Source organism: Lycium barbarum, chromosome 10 (assembly GCF_019175385.1).
Source record: "Lycium barbarum isolate Lr01 chromosome 10, ASM1917538v2, whole genome shotgun sequence".
NCBI classification, from domain to species: Eukaryota; Viridiplantae; Streptophyta; class Magnoliopsida; order Solanales; family Solanaceae; genus Lycium; species Lycium barbarum.
Window position 1 is genome coordinate 110,651,459 of NC_083346.1, and position 24,483 is coordinate 110,675,941.

Here is a 24,483-nt window from a genome sequence, read left to right on the forward strand (position 1 = left end):
GATTAGCTTGCAGGAAACATTTTTTTTTACTTGCTCTCCTTTTGCTTTCTTGCATTTGATTAGTTGATGTTCTTGACAGTAATAATAGCTTCTCGCATTTTCCTTTTTACTGCAATTCTCGTTAATATCTTTTTTTTTTGGTGCTTCACCATCAAGGATCATTTACTCGTTTCATTGTACATTGTTGCTGTGTTAGGCTTTGCTTTATCTTAAATGTTGTTGTTCATGTCTCGAAGTTCTTGCGGGCGGCTTTGCATGCTGAAACGCCGATAGTTTCAGATTCGCGCAGTTTCGCCAAAAAAAATTCATATCTCGATGTAGGAGCGTTGAAACCATGAGCCGCAAAATTCTCAAGAAACTAGACTTAGGAATCTATCATGTATCCAAAAATCAAAGTCAACAAACATATAGATCATCCCAGATAAATCCAAGAATTTGGCTCTACATGCTGAAACGCCAATATTTCTCAGATTCGAGCAGTCTTGCCAAAAACTTCATATCTCGACGTAGGAGAGTTGAAATCACGAGCCGCAAAATTTACAAGAAACTAGACTCATAAATATATCATGTATCCAAACATAAAAGTCAAAAACCATATAGATCATCCCAGATAAATCCAAGAATTTGGCTCTACATGCTGAAACGCCAATATTTCTCAGATTTGAGCAGTCTCGCCAAAACATTCATATCTCGACGTAGGGGCGTTGAAATCATGAGCCGAAAAATTCTCAAGAAACTAGACTCATAAATATAGCATGTATCCAAAAATCAAAGTCAACAAACAAATAGATCATCCCAGATAAATCCAAGAATTTGTCTCTACATGCTGAAACGCCAATATTTCGCAGATTCGAGCAGTCTCGCCAAATAATTCATATCTCGACGTAGGGCCGTTGAAATCGCGAGCCGAAAAATTCCCAAGAGACTATACTCATAAATATAGCGTGTGTACAAAAATCAAAGCCAACAAAAATCTGAATAGTTCCAGATAAATTCAAGAAGTTGACAATACATGCTAAAACGTCGATAGTTTCAGATTTGCACAATTTCGTCGAGAAAATTCATATCTGGATGTAGGAACATCAAAATCATGAGCCGCCAAATTCTCAGGAAACTAGACTTACTAATCTAATACGTATCCAAAAATCAAAGTTGGAAACCCTCTGGATCATCCCAGATAAATTCGGGAAATCCACCTTAGATTTTTTTTTTTGTTCCAACTTGAAAACTTGACGGATTTGAAGGATTGAACTTGAAGGCTTGCTGGATTTTAAGACTTCAACTTACAGACATGGTGAATTTAAAACATTAGCTTGAAGACTAACATATTTGAAGGCTTCGCCTTGCAGTTGCGGTGGCTTTGGACTTCAACTCAAAGAGTTGCCGGATTTGAGGCCTTCAATTTGGAGACCAATGGTTTTGCAGACTTTAACTCCTTGATTTAACCACTTACTAAGAGATTACAGTCATTCCATTGGAGAAACCCATTTGTTATGGAGATTTGCCTTCGTTGGACCACTGATATTTAGTGAAAGTCCAAATTGAAGCAAAAGGATGCTTGTATGTACGATCTCCATGCGCCTGGTCAGGCGAACTTCATTTTGAACAACGCATAGGGTGATGCGTTTTTTTTTTACTCATGCGACTGAACTTAGAATAAAACTCTAAGCGCCTACATACCTCGGTGAAGAGGATCAAGTCATACCGTAGTTCAGAAAGAATGAGTTTTTTTTTTTTTTTTTGTCCTAACTTTTTCCTAGGCTGCCCCTTGCGGGGTTTTCAACCTAACGGACATTTTTTTTTGGGCCGTGCACAGTTTATACTCTTGCCGGCCAGGAGTTACATGCAGTTTATGCTCGTGCCTTAAGGAGCGTTATCTTGCTTCAAGGATAGTACTTTTTCAAGAACTTTGTGTTGATAGGACCGATCCTCAGGCCATCCGCATCAACAAGCTGGTAAGCGCCACTTGAATATGCTTCTTGCACGACATATGGTCCATTCCATTTTGAGGTGAATTTACCCCCAGACTTTTGGGAAACGATGATGGGTCTTCTTACTGCAAGGACTTGATCTCCCACTTGGAAGGACCTCAAGCGAACCTTTTTGTTGAAGGCACGAGATAGGCGGGCTTGATAACATTCAAGATTTTGTTGAGCCTCCAGCCTTTTCTCATCAAGTGCTTCTAACTCTGCAAGACCCAATCGAGCATTTTCCTCTTCGGTGAGCTCTTCTTGAATAGCAAGTCGTAAAGAAGGTATTTGGCGCTCCAGTGGTAGGACCGCTTCAACTCCATAAGCAAGCGAGTATGGGGTTGCTTGCATTGGTGTGTGGTAAGTCGTCCTATATGCCCACAAAGCTTCTTCCATTCGTTCATGCCAATCTCGTTTGGACTTGGAGACAACCTTTTTCAATAAGTTACACAGCGTCTTATTGAACGCTTCAGCTAGACCGTTGGCGGCAACATGATACATAGAAGATTTACGCTGCTTGAAACCGAAGAGATCACAAATCTTGTTCATCAACTTGTTATCAAATGGCTTGCCATTGTCCGTTATTATGTAACGAGGAATGCCGAAGCGGCAGATGATATTTACTCGGATGAAATTCGCAACATTCTCCTTCTTCACTTCTTTAAGAGCAACAACTTCGACCCATTTTGAGAAGTAGTCGGTTGCAGCCAAGATGTATAAGTGTCCACCAGAAGATTTCGGCAACGGACCAACAACGTCCAACCCCCAAACGTCAAACGGCCAAGATGCGACGGTCGGGTGCAATGCTTCGGGTGGCTGATGTATAAAATTCGCATGAAACTGACAAGCCTTGCATCTTCGAGCATAGTCTAAGAAATCTTTCACTATCGTTGGCCAATAATATCCCATCCTTTTTATGTGAATGTGGAGCTTTGTTCCAGATTGATGTGATCCACATACTCCTAAATGTGCTTCTTGCAAAGCTTGGACTGCTTCATCCTCCCCCAAACATCGCAAGAGTACTCCTTCAAAAGATCTTCTATATAAAGTATCCCTGTAGTAAAGGAACCGAGGTGCGCGACAACGAATTTCGGTTCTTCTTCTTGTATGTTCTGGCAGTATCCCATAACTCAAGTAGTCAGATGGGTTGTCGCCAGTCTTCCTTCGCAGCCCCAGAAATAGCTACGAGATGCTCAATCTCATTTTCCGCGCCTTCATGCTCATTTGGCGGAGGTACTACCCATTTTTGACAGACAGTCACTTGTGTTTGATCTGGCAGAGTGAGCGCTGAAGCTAGAGCAGCTAAAGCATCGGCTTTCTTATTTTCCCTCCTAGGAACATGCTGAAGAGTCACGTTACCAAGCCATCCTATCAACTTCTGAGCATAACCATAATAGGGGAGTAATTCGGGCTTTCTGACTTCATAACTTCCCAGGAGTTGATTGATCACCAACTGAGAGTCACCAAACACTTGTAACTGCAACTGCTTCATGTCAACTGCTATTTCAAGTCCAAGTATTAGTGCTTGGTATTCAGCGATATTGTTGGAGCAACATTGTGTCAAAGTAAAGGAGTATGGTAGAACTTCTCCTTGCGGAGTAACAAACACCACACCAGCACCAGCTCCATCACATTGTGAAGCACCATCAAAGTACATTTTTCTACGGAGGTTGAATTTCAACGACCATTGCATCTTCATCGGGAAGTTTATTGGTTAGCTCCCAATCATCAGGTATCGGGTGATCCGCCAAGAAGTCCGCCAATGCCTGTCCTTTTACAGCCTTTTGAGGGATGTATGTGATCTCAAATTGTTGAAACTGGAGGTACCACCTTGCTAGTCGATCACTGAGGACTGGTTTTGATATCACAAACTTAATGGGATTTGCCCTGGAAATAAGATGAACACTATGAGCTTTAAAGTAGTGCTTCAACTTTTGAATCGAGAAGACTAAATCCAAACACAACTTTTCAATTGGCGTGTAATTCAGCTCATTTGGTGTCATCATTCTGCTCAAGTAGTAAAGAGAATTTTCTTTCCCTTCACTATTTTCTTGGGCCAATAATGCTCCAACCGACCTTTCTTGTGCTGAAATGTATAATATCAATGGTTTTCCAGGTACAGGGGCTACTAAAACTAGAGGCTTAATCAAATATGTTCATCAAATATGACTTGATATTCTCGAAGGCATTAGTACATGCTTTGTCCCACTTGAAAGGGGCACCCTTCTTCATGAGACGACTGAATGGTTGACACCTTCCAGCTAAATTCGAAATGAATCTCCTAATGTAAGCTAGCTTCCATTGCAGACTTTTTAACTCATGAATATTTCGAGGCTCGGGCATTTTGAAAATCGCATCAACTTTGGCTTGATCAATTTCGATTCCTCGATGTCGAACAATGAAACCAAGGAATTTTCCAGAAGTAACTCCAAAGGTACATTTCAATGGATTCATTCGAAGTTGATATCTCTGAAGTCGAGAACACCATTCTCAGGTCTTGCAAGTGGTCACTCCTCTTTCTTGATTTTACCACCAAGTCATCCACATAACATTCAACATTTTTGTGGAGCAAATCATCAAAGATATTTTGCATAGCCCTTTGATATGTGGCACCAGCATTTTTCAAACTGAAAGGCATCACTTTGTAATAATAAATACCCTTGGGTGTACGAAATTCAATAAGCTCTTCATCTTTTGGTGCCATGCGAATTTGGTTATAGCCGGATAAATCGTCCATGAAAGACATCGCCTCATAACCAGTGGTAGAATCAATCATCAATTCTGGGATGGGAAGCGGGAAATCATCTTTAGGGCATGCATTGTTAAGATCCCTGAAGTCAACACAAACTCGAATTTGGCCAGTCTTCTTTTTCACGGGAACGATACTTGAAATCCATGTAGGATATTTAACTTCACGAATAAAGCCATCTTCAATGAGTTTGTTAACTTCATTTTCGATTGAAGGAACCAAATCTGGTCTGAAATGCCTTTGGGCCTGCTTAACAGGACGGGCACCATTCTTGACCGCCAGATGATGGACTGCTACGTTGGGATCTAATCCAGGCATCTCTTTATAACTCCAAGCAAAAACATCCCTATATTCTTTGAGTATTTCCATGTAAGTGTCTTCTTAATCACCTATTAGAAAAGCACTTAGGTAAGTGGGCCTTGGGTCCTCATCAGTACCAAGATTAACTTCTTTCAAAGAGTCTACTATGGTCTTCATCCCTTTTTCAAGTTCTGGAGGAGCATATCTGGCATCTTCATCCTCTCGAGGATCACCATTATTGAAAGATATGTGGTAACACGAGGAGATGTCCTCCAACTTCTCGGCAACCTCCATCTGAAATGAAGTATCTTGATCACTTTGTGCAGTAATATGATATGAAGAACCTACACTTTCCTCATCTTCGTCACGCTCCTTGGTATACACCATAGTGTCAGACTTTGCTTTTAGCACCTCCCCACATGAAACCACAAGCTTTGTTTGTCGTCTCATTCTAGAAGGAATCAAACTTTGTATATCCCTCTGGGTTCCAAGCAAAGCAAGCGTTTTCACGCTTTGATAATCTTTGTGGAACTTGTTCTTCCTTTTCTTCTTCAGTTTCAACGGCCCTAATCTCTCAAATACAGAAGCTTTTGTGGCCGACTTTCCAAGACGATCAAACACTGAAGGCCTTTTGTTGGAAGCAACAGACTCATCTTCCACAGTGATGTAGTTGGTACTTGCCCTTCTTATGGATATGCGAACTGGCGGAGGTTGTTTGTATCCCAAACCTTCACGTGATTGCATTATGCTAGCTCCTGATGGAAGTTTCCCTAACTTTGACGGCTCATTGGGGTTGTACCCAGCCTTGACAAATAAATTGTAAGAATTTGGATCAAAGCCTTCATTTGTACGTTTTGTAGGGAGTGCCATCTTTTGTGGCGGATTCTGAGTCACGAAGTCTCCAAGTAGCTTTGAGGACAAATTTATCGCATCAATTCGTCTGATGGGAAGAGTTAGCCTCCCTAGCATATTTTCTTGAGCTTCAGATGGTTGACCTTCCTCTTTCTTCAACTTTGGAACATAGATAGAAATGTACACGGAATTCTTCGAAGCAGCCGTACCGGCCTTGACCAGTTTACAAGAGACTTTCAGCGGGAGACAAGGGGCGCTCCCACAGGTTCCCGATGCCCTACCTGAAGCCCCACCGCGGGTTCCCGATGCCCTACCTGAAGCCCCACCGCTGGTTCCCGATTTGCCTCTCCCCGAAATAGTTGGGCAAGAAAGGGGGGAACCTTTTTTCATAATAAAAAATGCAAGTATGAAAGCTTCTTCTTCTTCGACTTCGACACGGTGTTCCCTTTATTCGGACTGGAGTGCGGCGGTACCTCAGCACCAACTTCAACTTTTCCAATAGTCTCATCAGCTCTTTCAGTTGCGATCTTATCACTCTTGGTCGTTGCGTTGTCATCGACTTTTACTTCTCTCACAATGTAGTTCTACAAATAGAACTTCGCATCGACGAAGTGTGACTCAGCTTCAGTAAATGGCTAATCATCAACAACTATCTTCTTTTCAACACTGCCTTCGAGATACTTCAAACATTGATAGTAGGAGGATGGGACAACTTTATTCTTGTGTATCCATGTCCTGCCAAGCAATATATTGTACGAAGTCTTTGCGTCGATGACATGCATCCATGCACTTGATCGCAAATCTTCGATGGTGATATCTAATTTGATAGCACATATGGCTCGTTGCCCCCCTTGATTGAATCCTTATATCATCAAACGACTTTCAAAAAGTTCATCAGTTATGATACCAAGTTCCTTCGTTGTGCGAATAGGAAGAATGTTAACTCCAGATCCATCATCTATCAATATTCTATTTATCCTTTTCTCAAGGGCATAACCCACCATGTACAAAGGACGATTGTGTAGTGTTTCACCAAGTAGAAGATCGTCATCCGTGAATATGATTCTTGTATCACATGCGTGGACCTCTTGGAAAGAAGATTCAACAGGCTTTTTAGATGATGATAGAGACAACATTGATAGGCCTTCATCCTTTGTTTCTTCTTTATCAGTATTGAAGCACGATGCTTCAATGTTGTCTCGAGTAGTCTTATTGCGGAACCAACTCGGTAGGAATTCCTCTAAAGTCACGGGACGTCGTGGTTCCTGGTGGTAGTTCACCTTCACTTTTTCTTTTTTCGGATGCTCAACTGGTTCTTGCTTCCTTGGTCTTCTAACCATCCTCTTCCTAGTTGGTTGTTTGGATGATTCTTTTTGCGAACTTGTTTTACGGCGTCTCCGCCTAGTCACCAGAATCCAAACTTCATCAACTTGGGTTTTATCTTCCTCCAATGGCCCTTTCTCATGTTCTTCAAAGCTACGTATCTGGATCGGATCGAGAGAACCAAAGGTGATAGAGACTTGATTCGAACTCTCCTTCTCATCGTCAAGCAGAATCTTGTTCTCATTAGCCAACTGCATAACTTTGTCTTTGAAGACAAAGCACTTCTCAAGAGGGTGACCCACAAGTCGATGGTACTTGCAATAGTTCGGGTCGTTTGTTCTTCCAACTTCATTGGGCCGCTTCATCTCTGGTAAATCAATGAGTTTCAACTCAAGTAGTTCATCAAAAAATTCAGGGACATCAGAATCTAGGAAGGGGTATTCTCTTTCTTGCATCTCCTTCAAGGTAGACTTTCGGCTTTTGTTGTCTTGGAAGGAAGTTGCTTTCATACTCTGATTCTTGCTCACCTTCGTAATAAACTTTACAGGCGAGGTATTGACGTTCATGGATTCTTTATTGTCACTCTTGGGGACGAACTTGCTCCATTTATTGGGTTCCTGCTTGTCCTTTCCTTTGCGAGGGTCGTAGACAGGCATTACTTCATTCCCAGTGGAAGACATGCTCAACTCCATGTCATGAGCACGAGTAGCTAGTTCTTCAAAAGACCTTGGCTTAATTCTTTGCAATATGTAGTGAATCCCCCAATGCATTCCTTGGATACACATCTCTATCGCAGAAGCTTCGCTGAGCCTAACCTTGCAGTTTAGACTCGCATTTCTCCATCAGTTGATGAAATCTATAACTGGTTCGCCCTTCCTCTAGCGAGTGCTTGTAAGCTCTACCATGCTCACGGTACGCCTTGTGCTATAAAAGAGATTGAGGAACTCCTGCTCTAGTTGCTCCCAACTATCGATAGAATTAGGATCAAGATCAGTGTACCAGTCAAAAGCATTCCCCTTGAGAAAGCGGACGAACTGCTTGACAAGATAGTCTCCATAAGTCCTAGCGTTGTTACATGTTTCAACAAAATGTGTAACATGTTGCTTTGGATTTCCCTTGCCTTCAAATTGTTGAAATTTGGGAGGTTGATAACTGGCGGGCATCTTGAAGCTAACAATTCTTGTAGTGTACGGCTTTCCGTAAGTAAAATAAGACTTGGCAGCAACTTCGTACTTATCCTTGATAGTCCCTTCAATGAACTCCTTTAGTCGGTCAAGCGGAATCATCCCTTCAGAAGAAACTGGAATTTCCTTAGTAGGCGGTACTTGTTTTGCATGAGGTTCAGTCTCCTGTGCTTCTGGACCCTTCCCAGGTGCGTGGCTGGATTCTCCTTCCATTAATCCATCCATCTTGTCCATCAACTTCTCAATCCGAGCGTCTTGATTTTGCACATGCTTGGCCAAGCCATCAATCACCTTTGCTAAGTTTGCTAGTGTCTCCTCCATTGATGAAGCGTTAGTTACCATTGCTTGCATGATTGTTGGGGATGTTGGAGAATAGCATGGATTATCGCATAAGTTGATCTTTGACTGGACTACTTCATGTGGTGTGAGTGGAGAGGATCCGTCACTTGAAGTATCATCATTTTCCTTCATAGCAAAGTGCTTGGATCCAGAGAGATCAAGTAGAGCTAGAGTCTTCTTAATCTTTTCAGCAATGCTGCTTCCTTCCTCCGATGTATTAGTAGAGGATCTTGCTCCTTTTGGGGATGAAGATCCAAAAACAGGAGTTGTTGCAGGTGACACTTGGAGTGCTTGTTGTCCCAACATGCTTGCTTTGCTCCTCGTAACTGGTCCAATGCCACCAAAGGTAATGTCGAGGATGCTTTCCACATCAGCAGAGAACTTGGAGTTAGCAACCATGGAGTTGATCTTCTCTGAAGTCATTTCAATGTTCTTGAGCTTTGATTGTCGAAAAGTTGAGATGAGAGGTAGAGATTGTCCCACTGGGCGTGCCAGAATTTGTAGACAATAAAATTCGCGTCGAGAAAATAATAATCAAGACAGGAAAATATCGCAACAATTGTTGTATTTGATTTCAAAATACGAGTGTTACAATCTCTATGATTCCTCTGATTCGTCTTTTCAACAATAAATTCAAGGGCTTTTGAGCTTGATCTTGAACTTGATGGATTTGATTTTGACTTGGACTTGAATTCAAAGGCTTTTGAGCTTGGTCTTGAATTTTCGTTTGGATCTCTAGAACTTCTAGAGAAATACTTGCATGCTTGAATGCTTTCAGCTTGTAGAGAAATCTGCGGCGTTTGATCCACTAGCTCTCCCTGGCTTCTTGTTAGAATTTCTGTCACTTTTCTAAATTATGAGACCCCTGTTCATAGTTGTAGGATGGAAGAGTTGTGATAAGGACAGGCTTCTTTCGACCAATCAGAATTAAACTGACATGCCGATATTTGATTGACCGAATATGTCATTTGTACACGTGGCGTATCTTCATTGGCCTTTGATTTGACTAGGCATGCTGCATCATTTTGACACGTGACATGATCCTATTGACTCCTTTGTTTGACTTGGCATGCCACGTCATTTGACATGTGGCACCAAGCTGGGCCTCTTGGAAAAGACATCATCTTGGGTTTAACAAAATGGGCTCGTCATTTATAGCCCAATTAACTGGACTAGCCCAATGCATTTGGACCTTTTTAATTAAATCCATATTTATTGGACTTGAACAATTAATCCAATTACATTAGCCCATAATTTATTTGGACTAATATATCTTGAATTTAATATAATCCGAATTTCCTACGGATTTAAATTTAATAAAATTCCGTTGTCTACAATGCTGTCAGGTGTTTGTCAGATCCTTCAAAAGTAATATATTTTTGCAGGACCTTCAAAAGTAATATATTTTTGCAGGATCCAACACGGGTGCGGCGACACTTTTGAAGAGTCCGATCAACATAGCTCTAGAAATAGTAAATTCCAGATGCCACTGCATTCATGCTCTCTTGCAGCAGTGAGTTCAGTCGAATACACCGCGCCTACCTGAGATCCGCCCCAGTTGTTGTGTTTTCTTGTTTCCTATTCCAATGAAACTGCCTGGCTGCCATAATTAATTTTGACCTCTAGACCTCGGTGAGAAGTAGGGGAAATGAGAAATATGATTTGTGATTGGTTTTTTTGCCCTTAATCTTTAATTCATGTGGAAGAGAGGGACGCTAATTGCCTCTTTTGCGAGCTTTAAAGTTCATGAAATCTCGCACTGGTGTGGTAGGCTTTCTACATTGGGGCGATAATTTCAGCTTAATTACACCTAAACTCTGTTTCTAAAGCAGTAGAGTATAACTTTTCTTTTCTTGCTGCCTTGTTACCTGTGAAATCATTTTATGCTTTATTTCGCAGAGGTGCTTTTCATCTCTATCATGATTCTAGTATATATTTCCAAAAGGTTGATATGCAATCATGAGCTTTGTTGTTACTGAAACTTCGTTTTGAGCTAAATTCTTTTTCCATATGACGTGAAGAATAGTTTAGAGAGCTACTGATGTTTATATTTGTATCAATGCAGAATTTACTGGCATCTGTTGGTGATCCAAATGTCACCAAGTCTTCGGACATCAATTCTTTCGAATCATGCTCAGTTAACACTTTAAAAAGCTTGCGACATCTACCTCTTTCTAGTTATAGCAACACGAGAGGAGACGAGATCCCTAAGCAGGCTGGAGTTGGCAAGTTCAAAGACCTAACAAAGAATGAGAAGGGGAGATCGCGTTTAAACATGAATGCTGCCCTCAAAGTGAAGAAAGAATATGTTCTATTACCCGCTGCTACTCTATTAGCTACTGTTTTGTTTACAGCAGCTTGTCGCTTCCCGCGCTTCATTACCAAGGCTAATTACATCTACGAGTATGATACAGGTCGAATAGTTCAAGAGGAAAGAGATTCCACTATCACGTCATCATTCATATTATTTAACTCAACAGATTTCATAGAATCGTTAGCCACTGTTTTCTCCATTCTACGCGGTTTTCCACTGAAACCATGACCTCAGATTTCAGTATCTATGTTGTTTGGCTCCTACATGTGCTTGATCATGAAAATATTACCACTGGAATCCTGGCTTGTACTCTTCCTTTCCGTTCCATTACTACTATTAGCAGCTGCTGGAAAACTGTGCGACTTTGCTCAGTAGACTTTTTTCATTCTGCTACTTGTTCTACTCGGGTACTTTAGATATCACGGTTGTTTCTTAATTATTCTCTCTATTAAATTTAGATCTCATGTATATTACATTTGCAGAATAAGGGAAGGTGAGGACCATAATGGGCCTGCTTTTTTCCGTGTCATTCTTCTGTTTTGCCATTTCCCAGTATTATTATGTAGCTACTTGAAATATACAAGTAATAGATAGTCCAAGCATTTGAGAGTTGTGTAAATAATGCTTTACTTTTTTTTTTTTTGGTATATTCTCGAATTTGAAAATTAAGAATGTATTAGGATTTATGTTCTGCCGAAAATGTACTCTGTGTGGTTTAATGTGTACATGATCCTCACTTGTATATGTGCTATAAAAGGGTGGATCCACATACTGTTTTAACCTGTTTTGTCTAAACTCTTCTTAAGAATAGCCATTGTACACATCAGAGTTTCCAGACTTGTCATTTGATGATTTTGTGGTTGTATTGAATGGAAACAAATTTGTAGCAAATCATTTTATGTGGTCAGATAATACTATCTGTCCTTAAGCTTGTTGAGTTTTTATACGGCTTTGACATTCTCATCATGGCAATTAGCAAGTGCACAATTGTCTTAGAGATTAGCAATTAATGAAGGTGATTACTACGATTAAATTTTAATAATTCTCGTTGCTATCATGCAACAAAGCATAGGAAACGAGTCACGATGTCAAGGTTATATAATGGAACAAAAGAAAAGGGACGAAAATTTTAAGGTATGTATACTAAATCCCCTATTTCCATAAAACTATAAAAGCTACACCAAAATTGACAAACTTCTCACATGAGGATCATCGGATATTATGAAACTTGATTCAAACAATCACCAGAACTGGAGGTAGGAACACCTACTAAAGGTACTTCAAGACCCTTTCTGAGAAAGAACAGAATTAGCAATTCCAGGGAAGAAATACAAAAAATCCAATAATGCTTAATTTGTTGAAGATCGTCAAAAAATGGTTAGTGAGGTGCAGAACTTCAAGAAAATAGTTAGTCAGTAATTGTTGGAACAACATCAAGGTGATTTGAATGTAAAACGTACTATAAGTCACAATAATTGACAATTCAAAATATTTAAAAGGTCTTTTGATTAACACTTTAAGATGTATTTTGTTTTTTCCACTAAAGTGACATGAGAAGAATTGCAAGTTGTAGTATTTTTCCGTGTAGTTCAATTATCTAAATTTTAATTTTAAAATAAAATTAATCTAATCTGATTTAGTTTCAAAAGTTAATTAAATTAACTCTCGAGAAGTGAAACATAACAAGTATTTTAGTACGGAAGGAGTAGTGAATTACCACCATATTTAAATTATGTGAGTATTTTTCCGTGCAAATTAATTATTAAAAAAAACTCTATTTGACTTAACCTTGTTAATTTATAGTAACCTGCTTGCTTTTTAATTTGTGATAGACATTAAATAGTTTAGGAGGTAAGAGATAATTACAAATAGTTTAGGACATTGAGTTCTTAAGATTTTAAAATTTTCTTTTTATTACATGAGGAGATGTGGGGAATTAGAGAAAATGCTACTAATGGAAATTGAACCATTTATTTCATCTATGAAAGACAAGAAGCCCACCAATTAAGCTAGCACTCAGTCCGTTAATTTGTCTTTAAACTTATAGGACGATAACAAATGCTATTTGAACGAATTAAATTATGATAATTTTTATTACTAAACCAACTCATTTTCCATGTTGGACAGCACGGGCTTGGCATCATCTAGCATAAATTATAAGTTTTAATTGTTACGTTATTTTATTGTTTTATCTTTTCCGATAGGTAATGAATTATGATTCAATGCGATTTTTATGCCATTTCTACTCAATGAGTTGTTTTATATACGCTTCAAGTAGCCCAAACTTCAAACTTTCCCAAATGATATACAATATACACCATTCAGTGAAGCAATTAGAAGTTGAATTGAAAAAAAAAAAAACAGAAAACAATTAAAAATGAATGTGATATCAAACTTCACAAAAGTTTCAACTAAATCAGGCACAAAAGGTGGAACTGTGGGTAGGGGTGAGCCGAGAAAACAAATTTGGGGGAGGAAAATAATCTTTAAGAAATATCATTTTTTTTTTTGCGCGCATCGTCCTTCAAACGCACTAGTCTTTAATTTTTGTTGAGTTTAAAGTCCACAAATGCATTAAGGGAGGGACTTTAAAGGTGAAGTATGAATTGGGAAATTGAGGGAAATAAAAGTGGAGGGAAATGAAAGGTTGAAAAATAACCTTTCAAGTGAGCACTTCTCCCACATTTGTGGTTGAAAGTGTTATGTGTGTGCTTATATTAAGCAACACATTCTCTAGCTCATAAAGGGTTGAAAAGAGGATCATCCCTCGCGCCGTCGTCGTCGTCGCTCGGCTTCGGTCAAGTGATTTGATTGATAATTTTTTTGGACCAAATTTATTTTATTTCCATTTTTGTTATTTAATATTTCCAATCCTGATATTAATTAATTCACGCGGAATTTAACTTAATTAATTAAATTCGCGGAATTATTTTTCCAACGGAATTATTTTCCAACAGACATAACGATGACCAACGGTCATCTCCTTCACCGAACAGGCACTTTCACACATGTTCAAATCAAAATAGTAGGCTATAAATTTTCATTTTTTATACATCGAAACGACAAACTCAAAAATTTTTGCTTTCTGAAAAAACAGAAAGCTCCGAAACCATTTTTCTGCCATGTTGGCTTGACCTTTCTTCTTCTCCTTATCATTTTTCGGAGCACGACAGTCTGAAGCCATGTGTCCAAATTTGCCGCAATTGTAGCAACTTCCTTTGAATTTCTTTTTGCTTGGATTTTAAAAACTACTTAAAGCACAAATGTAAGGAAATGACATTAGAAGATCTAATTGTCCCGCTTAGAATTGAGGAAGACAACAGATCTGATGAGAAGAAGGCCAATGGCAAACAAGAAATAATGGGGCAAACATCGTTGAAACTGCTCATACAAGTTCAAAGAAAAGGAAGCGGGCTTTTGGAGGGAAGAAGGTTCCAAGCAAAAAGAAATTTAAAAGAAATTGCTACAATTGCGGCAAATTTGGACACATTGCTTCAGACTGTCGTGCTTCGAAAAATGATAAGGAGAAGAAGAAAGGTCAAGCCAACATGGTAGAAAAGAATGAAGAAATGGACAATTTATGTGCCATGTTGTCAGAATGCAACTTGATAGGTAACCCGCGAGAGTGGTGGATAGACTCGGGCGCTACCCGCCATGTGTGTTCTAACAAGGAATTCTTTTCTTCTTATAATGCAGCTGGCCCCAACGAGACGATCTTCATGGCCAATTCTGCTACTGCCAAAATCGAGGGAACATGCAACATTGCCTTGAAGATGACGTCTGGAAAGATTGTGACGCTCAAGATTGTCCTTCATGTTCCAGAAATACGGAAGAACTTAGTCTCAACTTCACTACTAGTCAAGAATGGATTTAAATGTATTTTTATTTCTGATAAGGTTGTTATTAGTAAAAACGATATGTATGTTGGAAAGGGCTACCCCACAGAGGGCCTTTTCAACCTTATCAGAACCAACGGTCATATCCTTCATGGAACAGGCACTTTCACACCTGTTCAGATCAAAATAGTGGGCTATAAATTGTCAGAGGCTTCGCCCCTCATGGTCTTTAATTTTTGTCCATGCTACTTATTTAATGAAAATATCCAGACCTGTTTCGCAAGACATAATTTTTGCAACATTTTAATCTTCGAAAACTGAACTTTTGCCTCGCTTGACATAAAGTATGGAGGATTTAAGTTATGTGGCGTAAGTTTTGTAGTATTTTTCAAATTATATTGAGTGTTGAAAGTTTTGCCTTGTCCGGCATAATTTGTGTATATAACATATGCCGAAGTTACTTAAAAGAGTACCTAAGTTAAACTAGTGACTGAGACACGATCAGGACTCCCACTGGGAGGGTGGGGGCAGCAATAGGTAATTGGATAACCATATATAACATATCATCTTTGTTGGACAACCGTCGTAAGATGAGAGTTTTGGGGGGGGGGGGGGGGGGGGTGTTCTTAGGAATGACTGGGCATAAATGGCACGTAGGCGGCGAATCAAGTTGAAAGTTAAAGCTAATGAAGGGTTCTATAGGTACATCTTGGACATTTGTTAGGTGTTTAATATGAAACCGTCTCTCTTGAGGTGTCTAAATGAAAAACTATAGCAACTTTAAGGGATTGTCTACGTATTTAGCTTGAATCCTTATTCGCTCCTTCTGTCTCATTTTAGATGTTTGACTAGAAATAAAATTTAAGAATTTAAAGAAGACAGGTGACATAAGCCAAATATTTTACAAAAAAATATCTTGCTAAATGAGCGGCGGTGGGTTTCACATATTTTTCGATTTTAAATTAGTGGCAAGTTATGTCATTAAGGAAAAATGGAGATGCTAAATCAAATAGTTTCCACAAAATACTTATGCTTTTTGAAACATATTAAAAAAAGATATCATATGAAAAAGGACGAAGGAGTATTATTTATACTTGAATAGTTGCATGTGTCTAAAAGCGAAAAATATACTCTCTTTGTCTCAAAAAAATTATCCTCCTTTCCTCTTTAATCTGTTCGAAAAAGATTGTCATCTTTCTATATTTAGAAACAATTTAACTTTATGAGAGGGTTTACAACCATACAAATATCTAAGACTTATTTGGACCACACATTTTAAAAATCTTTTTTTATTTTTTAAATTTTGTGTCAAGTTAAAAGAAAACAATCTTTTTGGGACGAGAGAGTACACAATTACAAAAATCAACAACTAATCATCGCATGGCACTTTAGTGGGCCAGGATGTGAGGCTAGTCCTAGATTACACCCTAGAGTAGAATGTCAAACTTCGCTATTTTACATGTACTTTCCATGAATTACCCTTTGAACAATAAATGCCAGTATCGTAGGTATAAGAACCATCATGTATATACTGTAGAATACTACAATCCAAGCTCCTGGAACTTTGGCATGGCCTCCACCTACTGTGACGAAGTGGGGAACAAGCTTACTCAACATAGCAAAAAAACTAAGAAACATTGCAAGACACATTGCCGCTATTACAAACAACGACAAAGTGGCCAAAGAAGTCCATCTCCCACAGATCAGGCACAAGGCATACGAAATTACCGACATACTTGTCATGAAAGCTGCTGTTGTTGCACTAAGGAAAAGAAAGCCTTCTGTTGTACCACTTGGAAATGTCAAAATCTCAAAGATGCTAAGGTTCACAGTCTTAACATGCTCCGTGTTAGAAAAAACTTCATGAAAATTAAGGAGAGCTGCATATGCCCCTCCTGCAATAAACATCGTTACCGCTAACAACAGTGACAATAGCATCATTTGAACTTCAGTACTCCCTATTGATCTTGTAGAATTTTCCTCTGATGCTTTCAATTTCAGATCGCCAGACTTTTCGTGGGCTTCTGCAGTGCTTGTGCCACCTTCACTAGGCGACTCTAAGGTGAGCTCTGTGAGTTCAACTGAACCTATTGTTTTTGTCTGGATCCATGTACATATGCGGAAAAAAAAAGGAAAAAATTTAAATGCGTAGACTTAATAAGATGACATTCGTATGAACTTGTTGATTCTAAATCTTAGATTCGACTTTTATTATTATATATAGCTAACTCTAATTGACATTTGTCATAGGAAAAATGAACTTATATATATATGTACTGAAATAGTAGGTGAAGTTTTGTTACTTTACATGAAATTATTAACCCCTTTGCATAGTATAGACTATAGACCAAGTCTTCTAAAAATAGGAAAGAGACTGATAGAGAGACATACCTCATTGTCTTGAATGTTGTCATCACCCTTTATTTCCAGCATCACTTCTTCTTCATTGGTTTCAGAGGAGGACAGATCAGTGTTCATAGCCATAGGAATAATTCGGGATATATCAAAAAACAATGTTAAATTTGCGTGTTACTAGCTCAAAATTTGATCGAAAGTTGCATTAAATAAGAGATTTATGAAGTTAGGGGTCTAGTAGTCGTAACTACTAACAAGTTACATGGAAATGTTTCAACCACTGGTAAGTATTCAGAAGCTAAATTTCTATGCACTGAGGTAGGAAGTATGCCGGTATTTGTTTGTGAAATCACTACGATAATTTGTGGCAAGGGTAGTATAAAGAGACGGAGACAGGATTTTTAACTATTTGGGTTCTAGACTTTAGAATACAACATCAGGTGTTAGTAACTGAATTCTCAATTTAATGTTTATGCATATTTAGCCAATTTCCAGATTCTACTTGTGGAATTACATTGGTATGTTGTTAATGTTGTTGCACATTTGGCGAATTTCTTAATACAAATATAAGGTTTGAACTAAAATTACTGAGTTCAACCGAACTCGTATGTCGACTTGTAGGTCCGCCCTAACAGTACACGGTTTCAAGGAAGTTTAATTGAACCTACTGTGTCCGAAAATTAATTGTCCATTGCAGATTCCTGTAATTTTCTTCACGTTCCGGAAAATTGTCCACCAAGAAGATGAAGGTTTTCACATTTACATTTTCTTTCTTTCTTCTTTTCCCTGATGGCGGTACGAATTTACGCATTTCTTGCTACGTAATTTTCGGGATCTGCTGGACTCTTTCGTCGAAGCTTATAGTATATATCTTTAACAAGAGATGCTTAAGTTCATGAAATTTCTAAAATGCATATAGAAAAAGGTAAACGGTTAGGTCTCCCCCGAGTGGTAGATAGGAAATTCTCATTATTAGCTTCTACTTTATAAATAATTCAATTACTAATTTTTAGGGTGATGTCCGAAAGAAATTATCGGGTCAGTTGCATTTTGCACCCCTAACATATGTTCATACCACCCTAGACTTTTTATTTTTTGCAAAATAATGAAATCACTCGTTTTTTTTTAGAATTTTCACGAGGGTGAAAATTGAAATACAGATTTTTTTTAAAAGGCAAAAATTAAAAAGAGCTCAATAAGAAAATTTGGGTCTCCTTCTGGTTATGGAAGAGTAATATCTCAAAAGGTCACTCAACTATGAAAAATTATGTTTCAAAGTCACTCAACTTTTTTTTTGTATCAATAAAATCACTCAACTTAGTATTTTCTCTTAAAGAATCACTCAAATAATCTGTCATAAAAAAATCTAACAGACTCTATTGTTGCTCTAGCTATCTTCAACTTATTTCTCTTTTTTATCTGATTAATTTCGGGCAATTTGCAGGATTGCCCTTCGCTAGAGGTGGTCTTTAATTTTTACCCCTCAAAATGGTGGTCTTTAAAATTTGTCTCTTAAGACAGAATTTGCATGGGCTGAAATTCTGCCTCTGCCCATGCAAATTATGCCTGAAGGCCCAAATTTATAGGCAGATTTGCAAAAATTCTGCTTAGCGAAATTTTGACTTGCGATTTATTTTTTTTAACTGAACTGGGGTTTGAACCCACAACCTCTGGGTGTTAGGCGAAGAGCAATACTTAAGGACCACCAATTTGAAGGGCAAAAATTAAAGACCACCCCAAATGAAGGGCAATCCGCACCAAAAAAAAGGATTAATTTCTAGCATATAATTAATCTCCATATTTACATTAATGGCTTTTTTGGAAGAGCTCCAAGATTGGCCCATAAAGCAGAGAGCTCCGCTAGACGATATTCTTGAGCGACTATTCCACTGCCTACTGGAAAATGCCGGTTCATGGACGAGGGTAATTCAAATCTCATGCACTTCACTTTTTATTCTGTTTTTCATTTTTTTGTTTGTAAGAAAGAACGCTCGATCATATAAGTTTGTTTTTAACTTTTTAGATGAGATTATCACACGCTCCAATGCGACATCAAAGCGGACAAAGATTTTAGGATTGAGTTTCACTACCACCCACTATTAAAAAAATTTGACGTACGTATTTGATCATGATAAAAGAATCAAACCTGCACGTAAAAAATTGTGAATATATACCAAAATTAAATAGTTTGTTCTTTTACTTCGAATCTCATCACATAAAATGAGATCGATGAAGTAGCTTTGTTGGAACATTTGGAACATCTTACTTACGTTAGCTGTTATAAAAAGTTATTCTGAAACCTAATTACGTTCAATAGACGACAACTAGTGTTGACCCTCGAGAAAATGACAAAAATGATTCCTTATACTTTCGCGTAAATTTAAAGTAATTGTTTAAATACATTTTTGAACAATTTTGATTCGTGAAGTTTGTCAATAGTGAGCATCTTTGGTCTCAATAAAATTTTAACAAATTCTAGTTGTTTGGATTTAATTGAAATTATGAAGAAAAATAATTAACCAAAAATATCAAGAAAGTCCTGTAAAATTTAAAAAGTTGTATGAAACAGTAGAAATAGATAAAAATAATAAAAATTACACCAAACACCAAAAGAGTTCATTAAAATTTAGTTAACAAAAGCTGATCTAACTAGGGGTAGCTTTGCTATAGAAAAATATTTTTATATTTTTAAATTTTTTCATATTTTATTGATAAAAAATTTTGAAAAAGTTTTCTTCTTCGTGGAAGTAGAAAAAACAAGTTTCTCATTTTCCTCCACTCTCAATACCTCAATCTCACCCCAACCCTCATATAGCCCTCACCTCCACCCCCGACCCATACTCTTACTTCATATCCACTTCCATAGTATTTGGTCTAAATTTATATAAATATTTTCGAGATAATATTTTTTGCTTTCTTACCAATAAAAAAACGCTTATTTTTCAAGAACAAATTTTCTAAAAATACATTTCCATAAAAACTATTTCCATTCATACCCCAGGAACTTTTCTTGAGAAAAGAGATCATTTTCCCCCTAAACTTGGCCGCACAACTCACTTTAACAATTTAACTTTATGAACATTTATATACCCCCCTAAACAACTTTCAAGTGAATTTTGTTCAATCCGCTCTTGCCCAAACCAGGTCAAAGCTGGGTGTTGTTGAGTCACTTGCCTTCTAATTCGTCCACGTCATTTGTTTATTTTTAATTAATTTTGTCCAAACTAAAAAACAATCTTTGGGGCATTTAATTATAAGTGACCTTTAAGTTTTAAAATTGAGGGTAGGTGATTCAAGTTTTAATTATTGAGTAGAGGTGATGATTTTTTATTAGTGATTAAGGAGTTTTGAACTTGCCCAACAGTTTCGTTTTTGACACTTTGATCCTCAGCTTTATATTTAACACTTTGCCCTCAAGTTTTATTTTTAACACTTTGCCCCCCGCACCCATCCCTGCCCCCAGCCCCCACCCCGCCGCCTGCCCTTACCCCCCACCCCCATAAAAAATGTTTTTTTTTTTTTAAAAATATTTTTTATTTTTTGCACCACCCCCTGCCCCCAGCCCCGACCACACCCCTCCCTTCCCCCCCCCCCCCCCCCCAAAAAAAAATTGATAGATTATGTAAATATTAGTTAGAATATTTTGTAGTCTACTATTTTAGGTTAGAATATTTTGTAATCTCCTATTTTAGGTTAGAATATTTTGTATATAAACCAATTCAAGTAATGAAAGGAGACACGGAAAATATTTCCTACATGGTATCAGATTCTCTCTTACTCTTGAGATGGAGAACTCACAATACGGAACATGGGCCAAGCTTTTCAAAATTCATGCTCGTTCTCTCAAGGTCCTTCATCACATCATTCCTCCACCCAAAGGTAAGGAAAAGCCGGCTCCCAAAACTGATGAGGAAGTCGAATTATGGTCGACCATTGACGCCACCGTGCTTCAATGGATATATTCGACAATTTCGAATGATCTGTTGAACACCATCATTGAACCAGACGCTACTGCCATGGACGCTTGGGTTCGCTTGCGTGATGTATTCCAAGATCATCAAATTTCTCGTGCGGTGACTCTCGAACAAGAATTCACGACGACTTGTATGGAGGATTTTCCCAATGCCTCCGCTTATTGTCAACGTCTCAAGAGCCTTGCAGATCAACTGAAAAACGTCGGGGCTCCCGTGACGAATAGCCGCCTTGTCCTTCAACTGGTCTCGGGCCTCACTGAAGCGTACAAAGGGGTTGGGACACAAATTCGCCATGCAAAGCCGCTCCCCCCATTCACAGAGGCTCGGTCTTCCCTTATTTTGGAAGAACGTGAACTTGCGGCAATGGTGTCTCACAGTTCTGGTTCGGCTATGGTAGCCTCGGTCGACGACGCGCCGCTGCCCTCGGACAACACAAGCTCACGCCGAGGGAAACCCAAAAATTCCCGCGACCAAAATTCGGGAACTGGCCGTAAGGAAGGCTCTGGCCACGGCTCAGGCGGCGAAAAATTCACCGGCGGCCGTGGTGGTTCAGCCCGAAGCAGTGGCGGTCAGCAGCCAGCGGGCTCCCCTTCGCAACAGTGGACTGCCGGCCAGTTTGGTCATTGGCAGTGGGTCCCGCATCCTCGCTGGGCTGCTCCTCCCCCCTGCTCGTACCCGACGGCTTCTTAGGCTCGTCCCCCGCCAGTCCCGCCACGACAACAGGGTATATTGGGCCCTCCTACAGCCCAGCAGCTCTACACAGCAGTAGTGGCCCCTCACGAGTCGTATGTTCCAACCGATATTGAGTCCACAATGCACACCATGACTTTGAACCCGCCCGATCAAAATTGGTACATGGATACTGGGGCCACTTCTCATATGACATCCTCGGACGGTAATCTCTCGTCTTATTTTAATTTGAGCAATCAAAATAATGGTGTTGTTGTAGGAAATGGTCATTCGATTCCAATTCGTGGTTGTGGTCATACTAGTTTGCTTCCCCCAAACCCCCCTCTATCCTTGCGGAATGTCTTACATGCTCCTAAACTCATTAAGAATTTAATTTCAATAAGGAAGTTTACTACTGATAATTATGTGGCTGTTGAATTTGATCCATATGGGTTTTCTGTAAAGGATTTTCAGACGGGGATGGCACTAATGCGGTGTGATAGTTGGGGAGATCTTTATCTAGTCACCACCATCAAATATCCAACCACCACTCCATCAACCTTTGCGGCGTTGTCCTCTCCTTTTTGGCATGCTCGTTTGGGTCATCCGGGAAATTCTATCTTAGATTGTCCTAGGCTTAATAAAAGCATTGAATGTAATAAATCTAGTCATTCTAGTATTTGTCGTTCTTGCGTTCTTGGTAAACACATTAAGTTGCCGTTTGATTCTTCTATTTCCGAAACTTTGATGCCATTTGATATTATTCATAGTGATTTGTGGACCTCTCCCGTGTTAAGTTCATTGGGTCATCGATATTATGTTCTTTTTATGGATGATTTTTCGAAGTTTTTATGGACTTTTCCTTTGGCTGAGAAATCTGACGTCTATGCGAAATTCTTAGCTTTAAAACCCCACATTCATACCCAATTTGAACGTCATATTAAAAATGTCCAATGTGATAATGGGAGGGAATATGATAATGGTCAATTCGGGAAATTTTGTGAGTCTAATGGGATGTCATTTCGTCTTTCTTGTCCACATACGTCTTCACAAAATGGGAAAGCCGAAAGAAAAATCCTTTCTATCAATAATATCACTCGGACTCTCCTTGCTCATGCTTCTCTTCGCCCTTCGTTTTGGCATCACGCCTTACAAATGGCAACATATCTTCTTAATATTTTACCAAGTAAATTATTAGGTCACGTTTCTCCTCTTCAAGTGCTATACCAAAGAAAGCCATCTTACTCTCATCTTTGGGTTTTTGGGTGTTTATGCTATCCCCTCTTTCCTTCTCCGACTATCCACAAATTGCAAGCCCGGTCTACACCGTGTGTATTTTTGGGGTATCCTACGAATTATAGAGGGTATAAGTGTTATGATTTATCGTCCCATAAAATCATTATTTCTCATCACATGATTTGTTATGAGAATGTTTTCCCATTTTCCAATTTACATTCTCCCACTTCAACTACTTATGATTTTTTGGATGATGGGATTTCCCCATTTTGGTTGCATCATTTGGCTTTTACTCCGGATAGTCGGATCAGCCCCCCCTCCCCCCCCCCCCCCCCCCCCGGCTGCTCCCGTGACACAGCCGACTACCCCCTCCCACCGTGGCACCCGTGACCCAGCCCACTGCCCAGTCCCCTCCATTGGCAGCCGCCTCCCCTACCACACCTACCCCTCTCCCCTCTGCCTTGGGCCAACAGCCCTCGGCTACGTCTCTCCCACCCTCACAACCGTTACCCCAGCCACCCCAATCTACCAATCCGCCCCGAATGGTGACCCGGAGTCAGCATGGTATTTTTAAGCCAAAACGTACGTTTAACTTGAATACCATGGTTACGAAATCCCCTCTCCCTCGTAACCTGTGACCGCCCTTCGTGACCCGAATTGGAAAATGGCTATGGATGATGAATTTGATGCTCTTATTAAAAATAAGTCGTGGGAGTTGGTGCCCCGTCCACCTAATATGAATGTTATTCGTTCTATGTGAATTTTTACTCATAAAGAAAGGTCTAATGGTGATTTTGAGAGGCATAAAGCCCGTCTTGTAGGTGATGGTAAGATTCAACAGGTTGGCATTGATTGTGGTGAGACCTTCAGTCCGGTGGTCAAGCCGGCTACGATCCGTACCGTTCTCAGTCTTTCATTATCAAAGAAGTGGCCTATTCACCAGCTAGATGTCAAGAATACTTTCTTACACGGTGAGCTCAAGGAAACATTGTATATGCATCAACCTCTAGGTTTCAGAGATCCCACTCATCCGGATTATGTATGTTTACTCCGTAAGTCCTTATATGGACTTAAGCAGGCCCCGAGGGCATGGTACAAGCGTTTTGCAGATTATGTCTCTTCTCTTAGTTTTTTAAACAGCAGATCTGGCAATTCTTTGTTCATCTACAAAAAGGGGTCCGATATGGCATACATGTTACTTTATGTTGATGATATTATTCTTACTGCTTCCTCAGATTCTCTCTGATGCTCCATTATGGCTCTCCTTGCCTCGGAATTTGCTATGAAGGATCTGGGTCCTTTGAATTATTTCCTTGGCATTCATGTCACTCGCCATAAGGATGGCATGTTTTTTTCGCAACGCAAGTATGCCGAAGAAATCA

The 24,483-nt window shown here is 39.3% G+C and overlaps 2 protein-coding genes across 2 annotated transcripts; one reads left to right on the forward strand and one right to left on the reverse strand.

Moving 5' to 3' along the window:
• Positions 1–15,947: 15,947 nt before the first annotated feature.
• Positions 15,948–17,383, reverse strand: LOC132615499 (uncharacterized). The gene is made up of 2 exons (XM_060330104.1): positions 17,259–17,383; positions 15,948–16,967 (listed from the first exon to the last, which is right to left on the reverse strand). Exons 1-2 carry the CDS (start codon positions 17,349–17,351, stop codon positions 16,323–16,325), a joined length of 738 nt encoding a protein of 245 aa, XP_060186087.1. The 5' UTR covers positions 17,352–17,383; the 3' UTR covers positions 15,948–16,322.
• A 3,624-nt stretch (positions 17,384–21,007) lies between these two features.
• Positions 21,008–21,886, forward strand: LOC132613314 (uncharacterized). Its single transcript, XM_060327335.1, has one exon. The coding sequence runs from the start codon at positions 21,008–21,010 to the stop codon at positions 21,884–21,886; it is 879 nt and encodes a 292-aa protein (XP_060183318.1).
• The last annotated feature ends 2,597 nt before the right edge of the window (positions 21,887–24,483 follow it).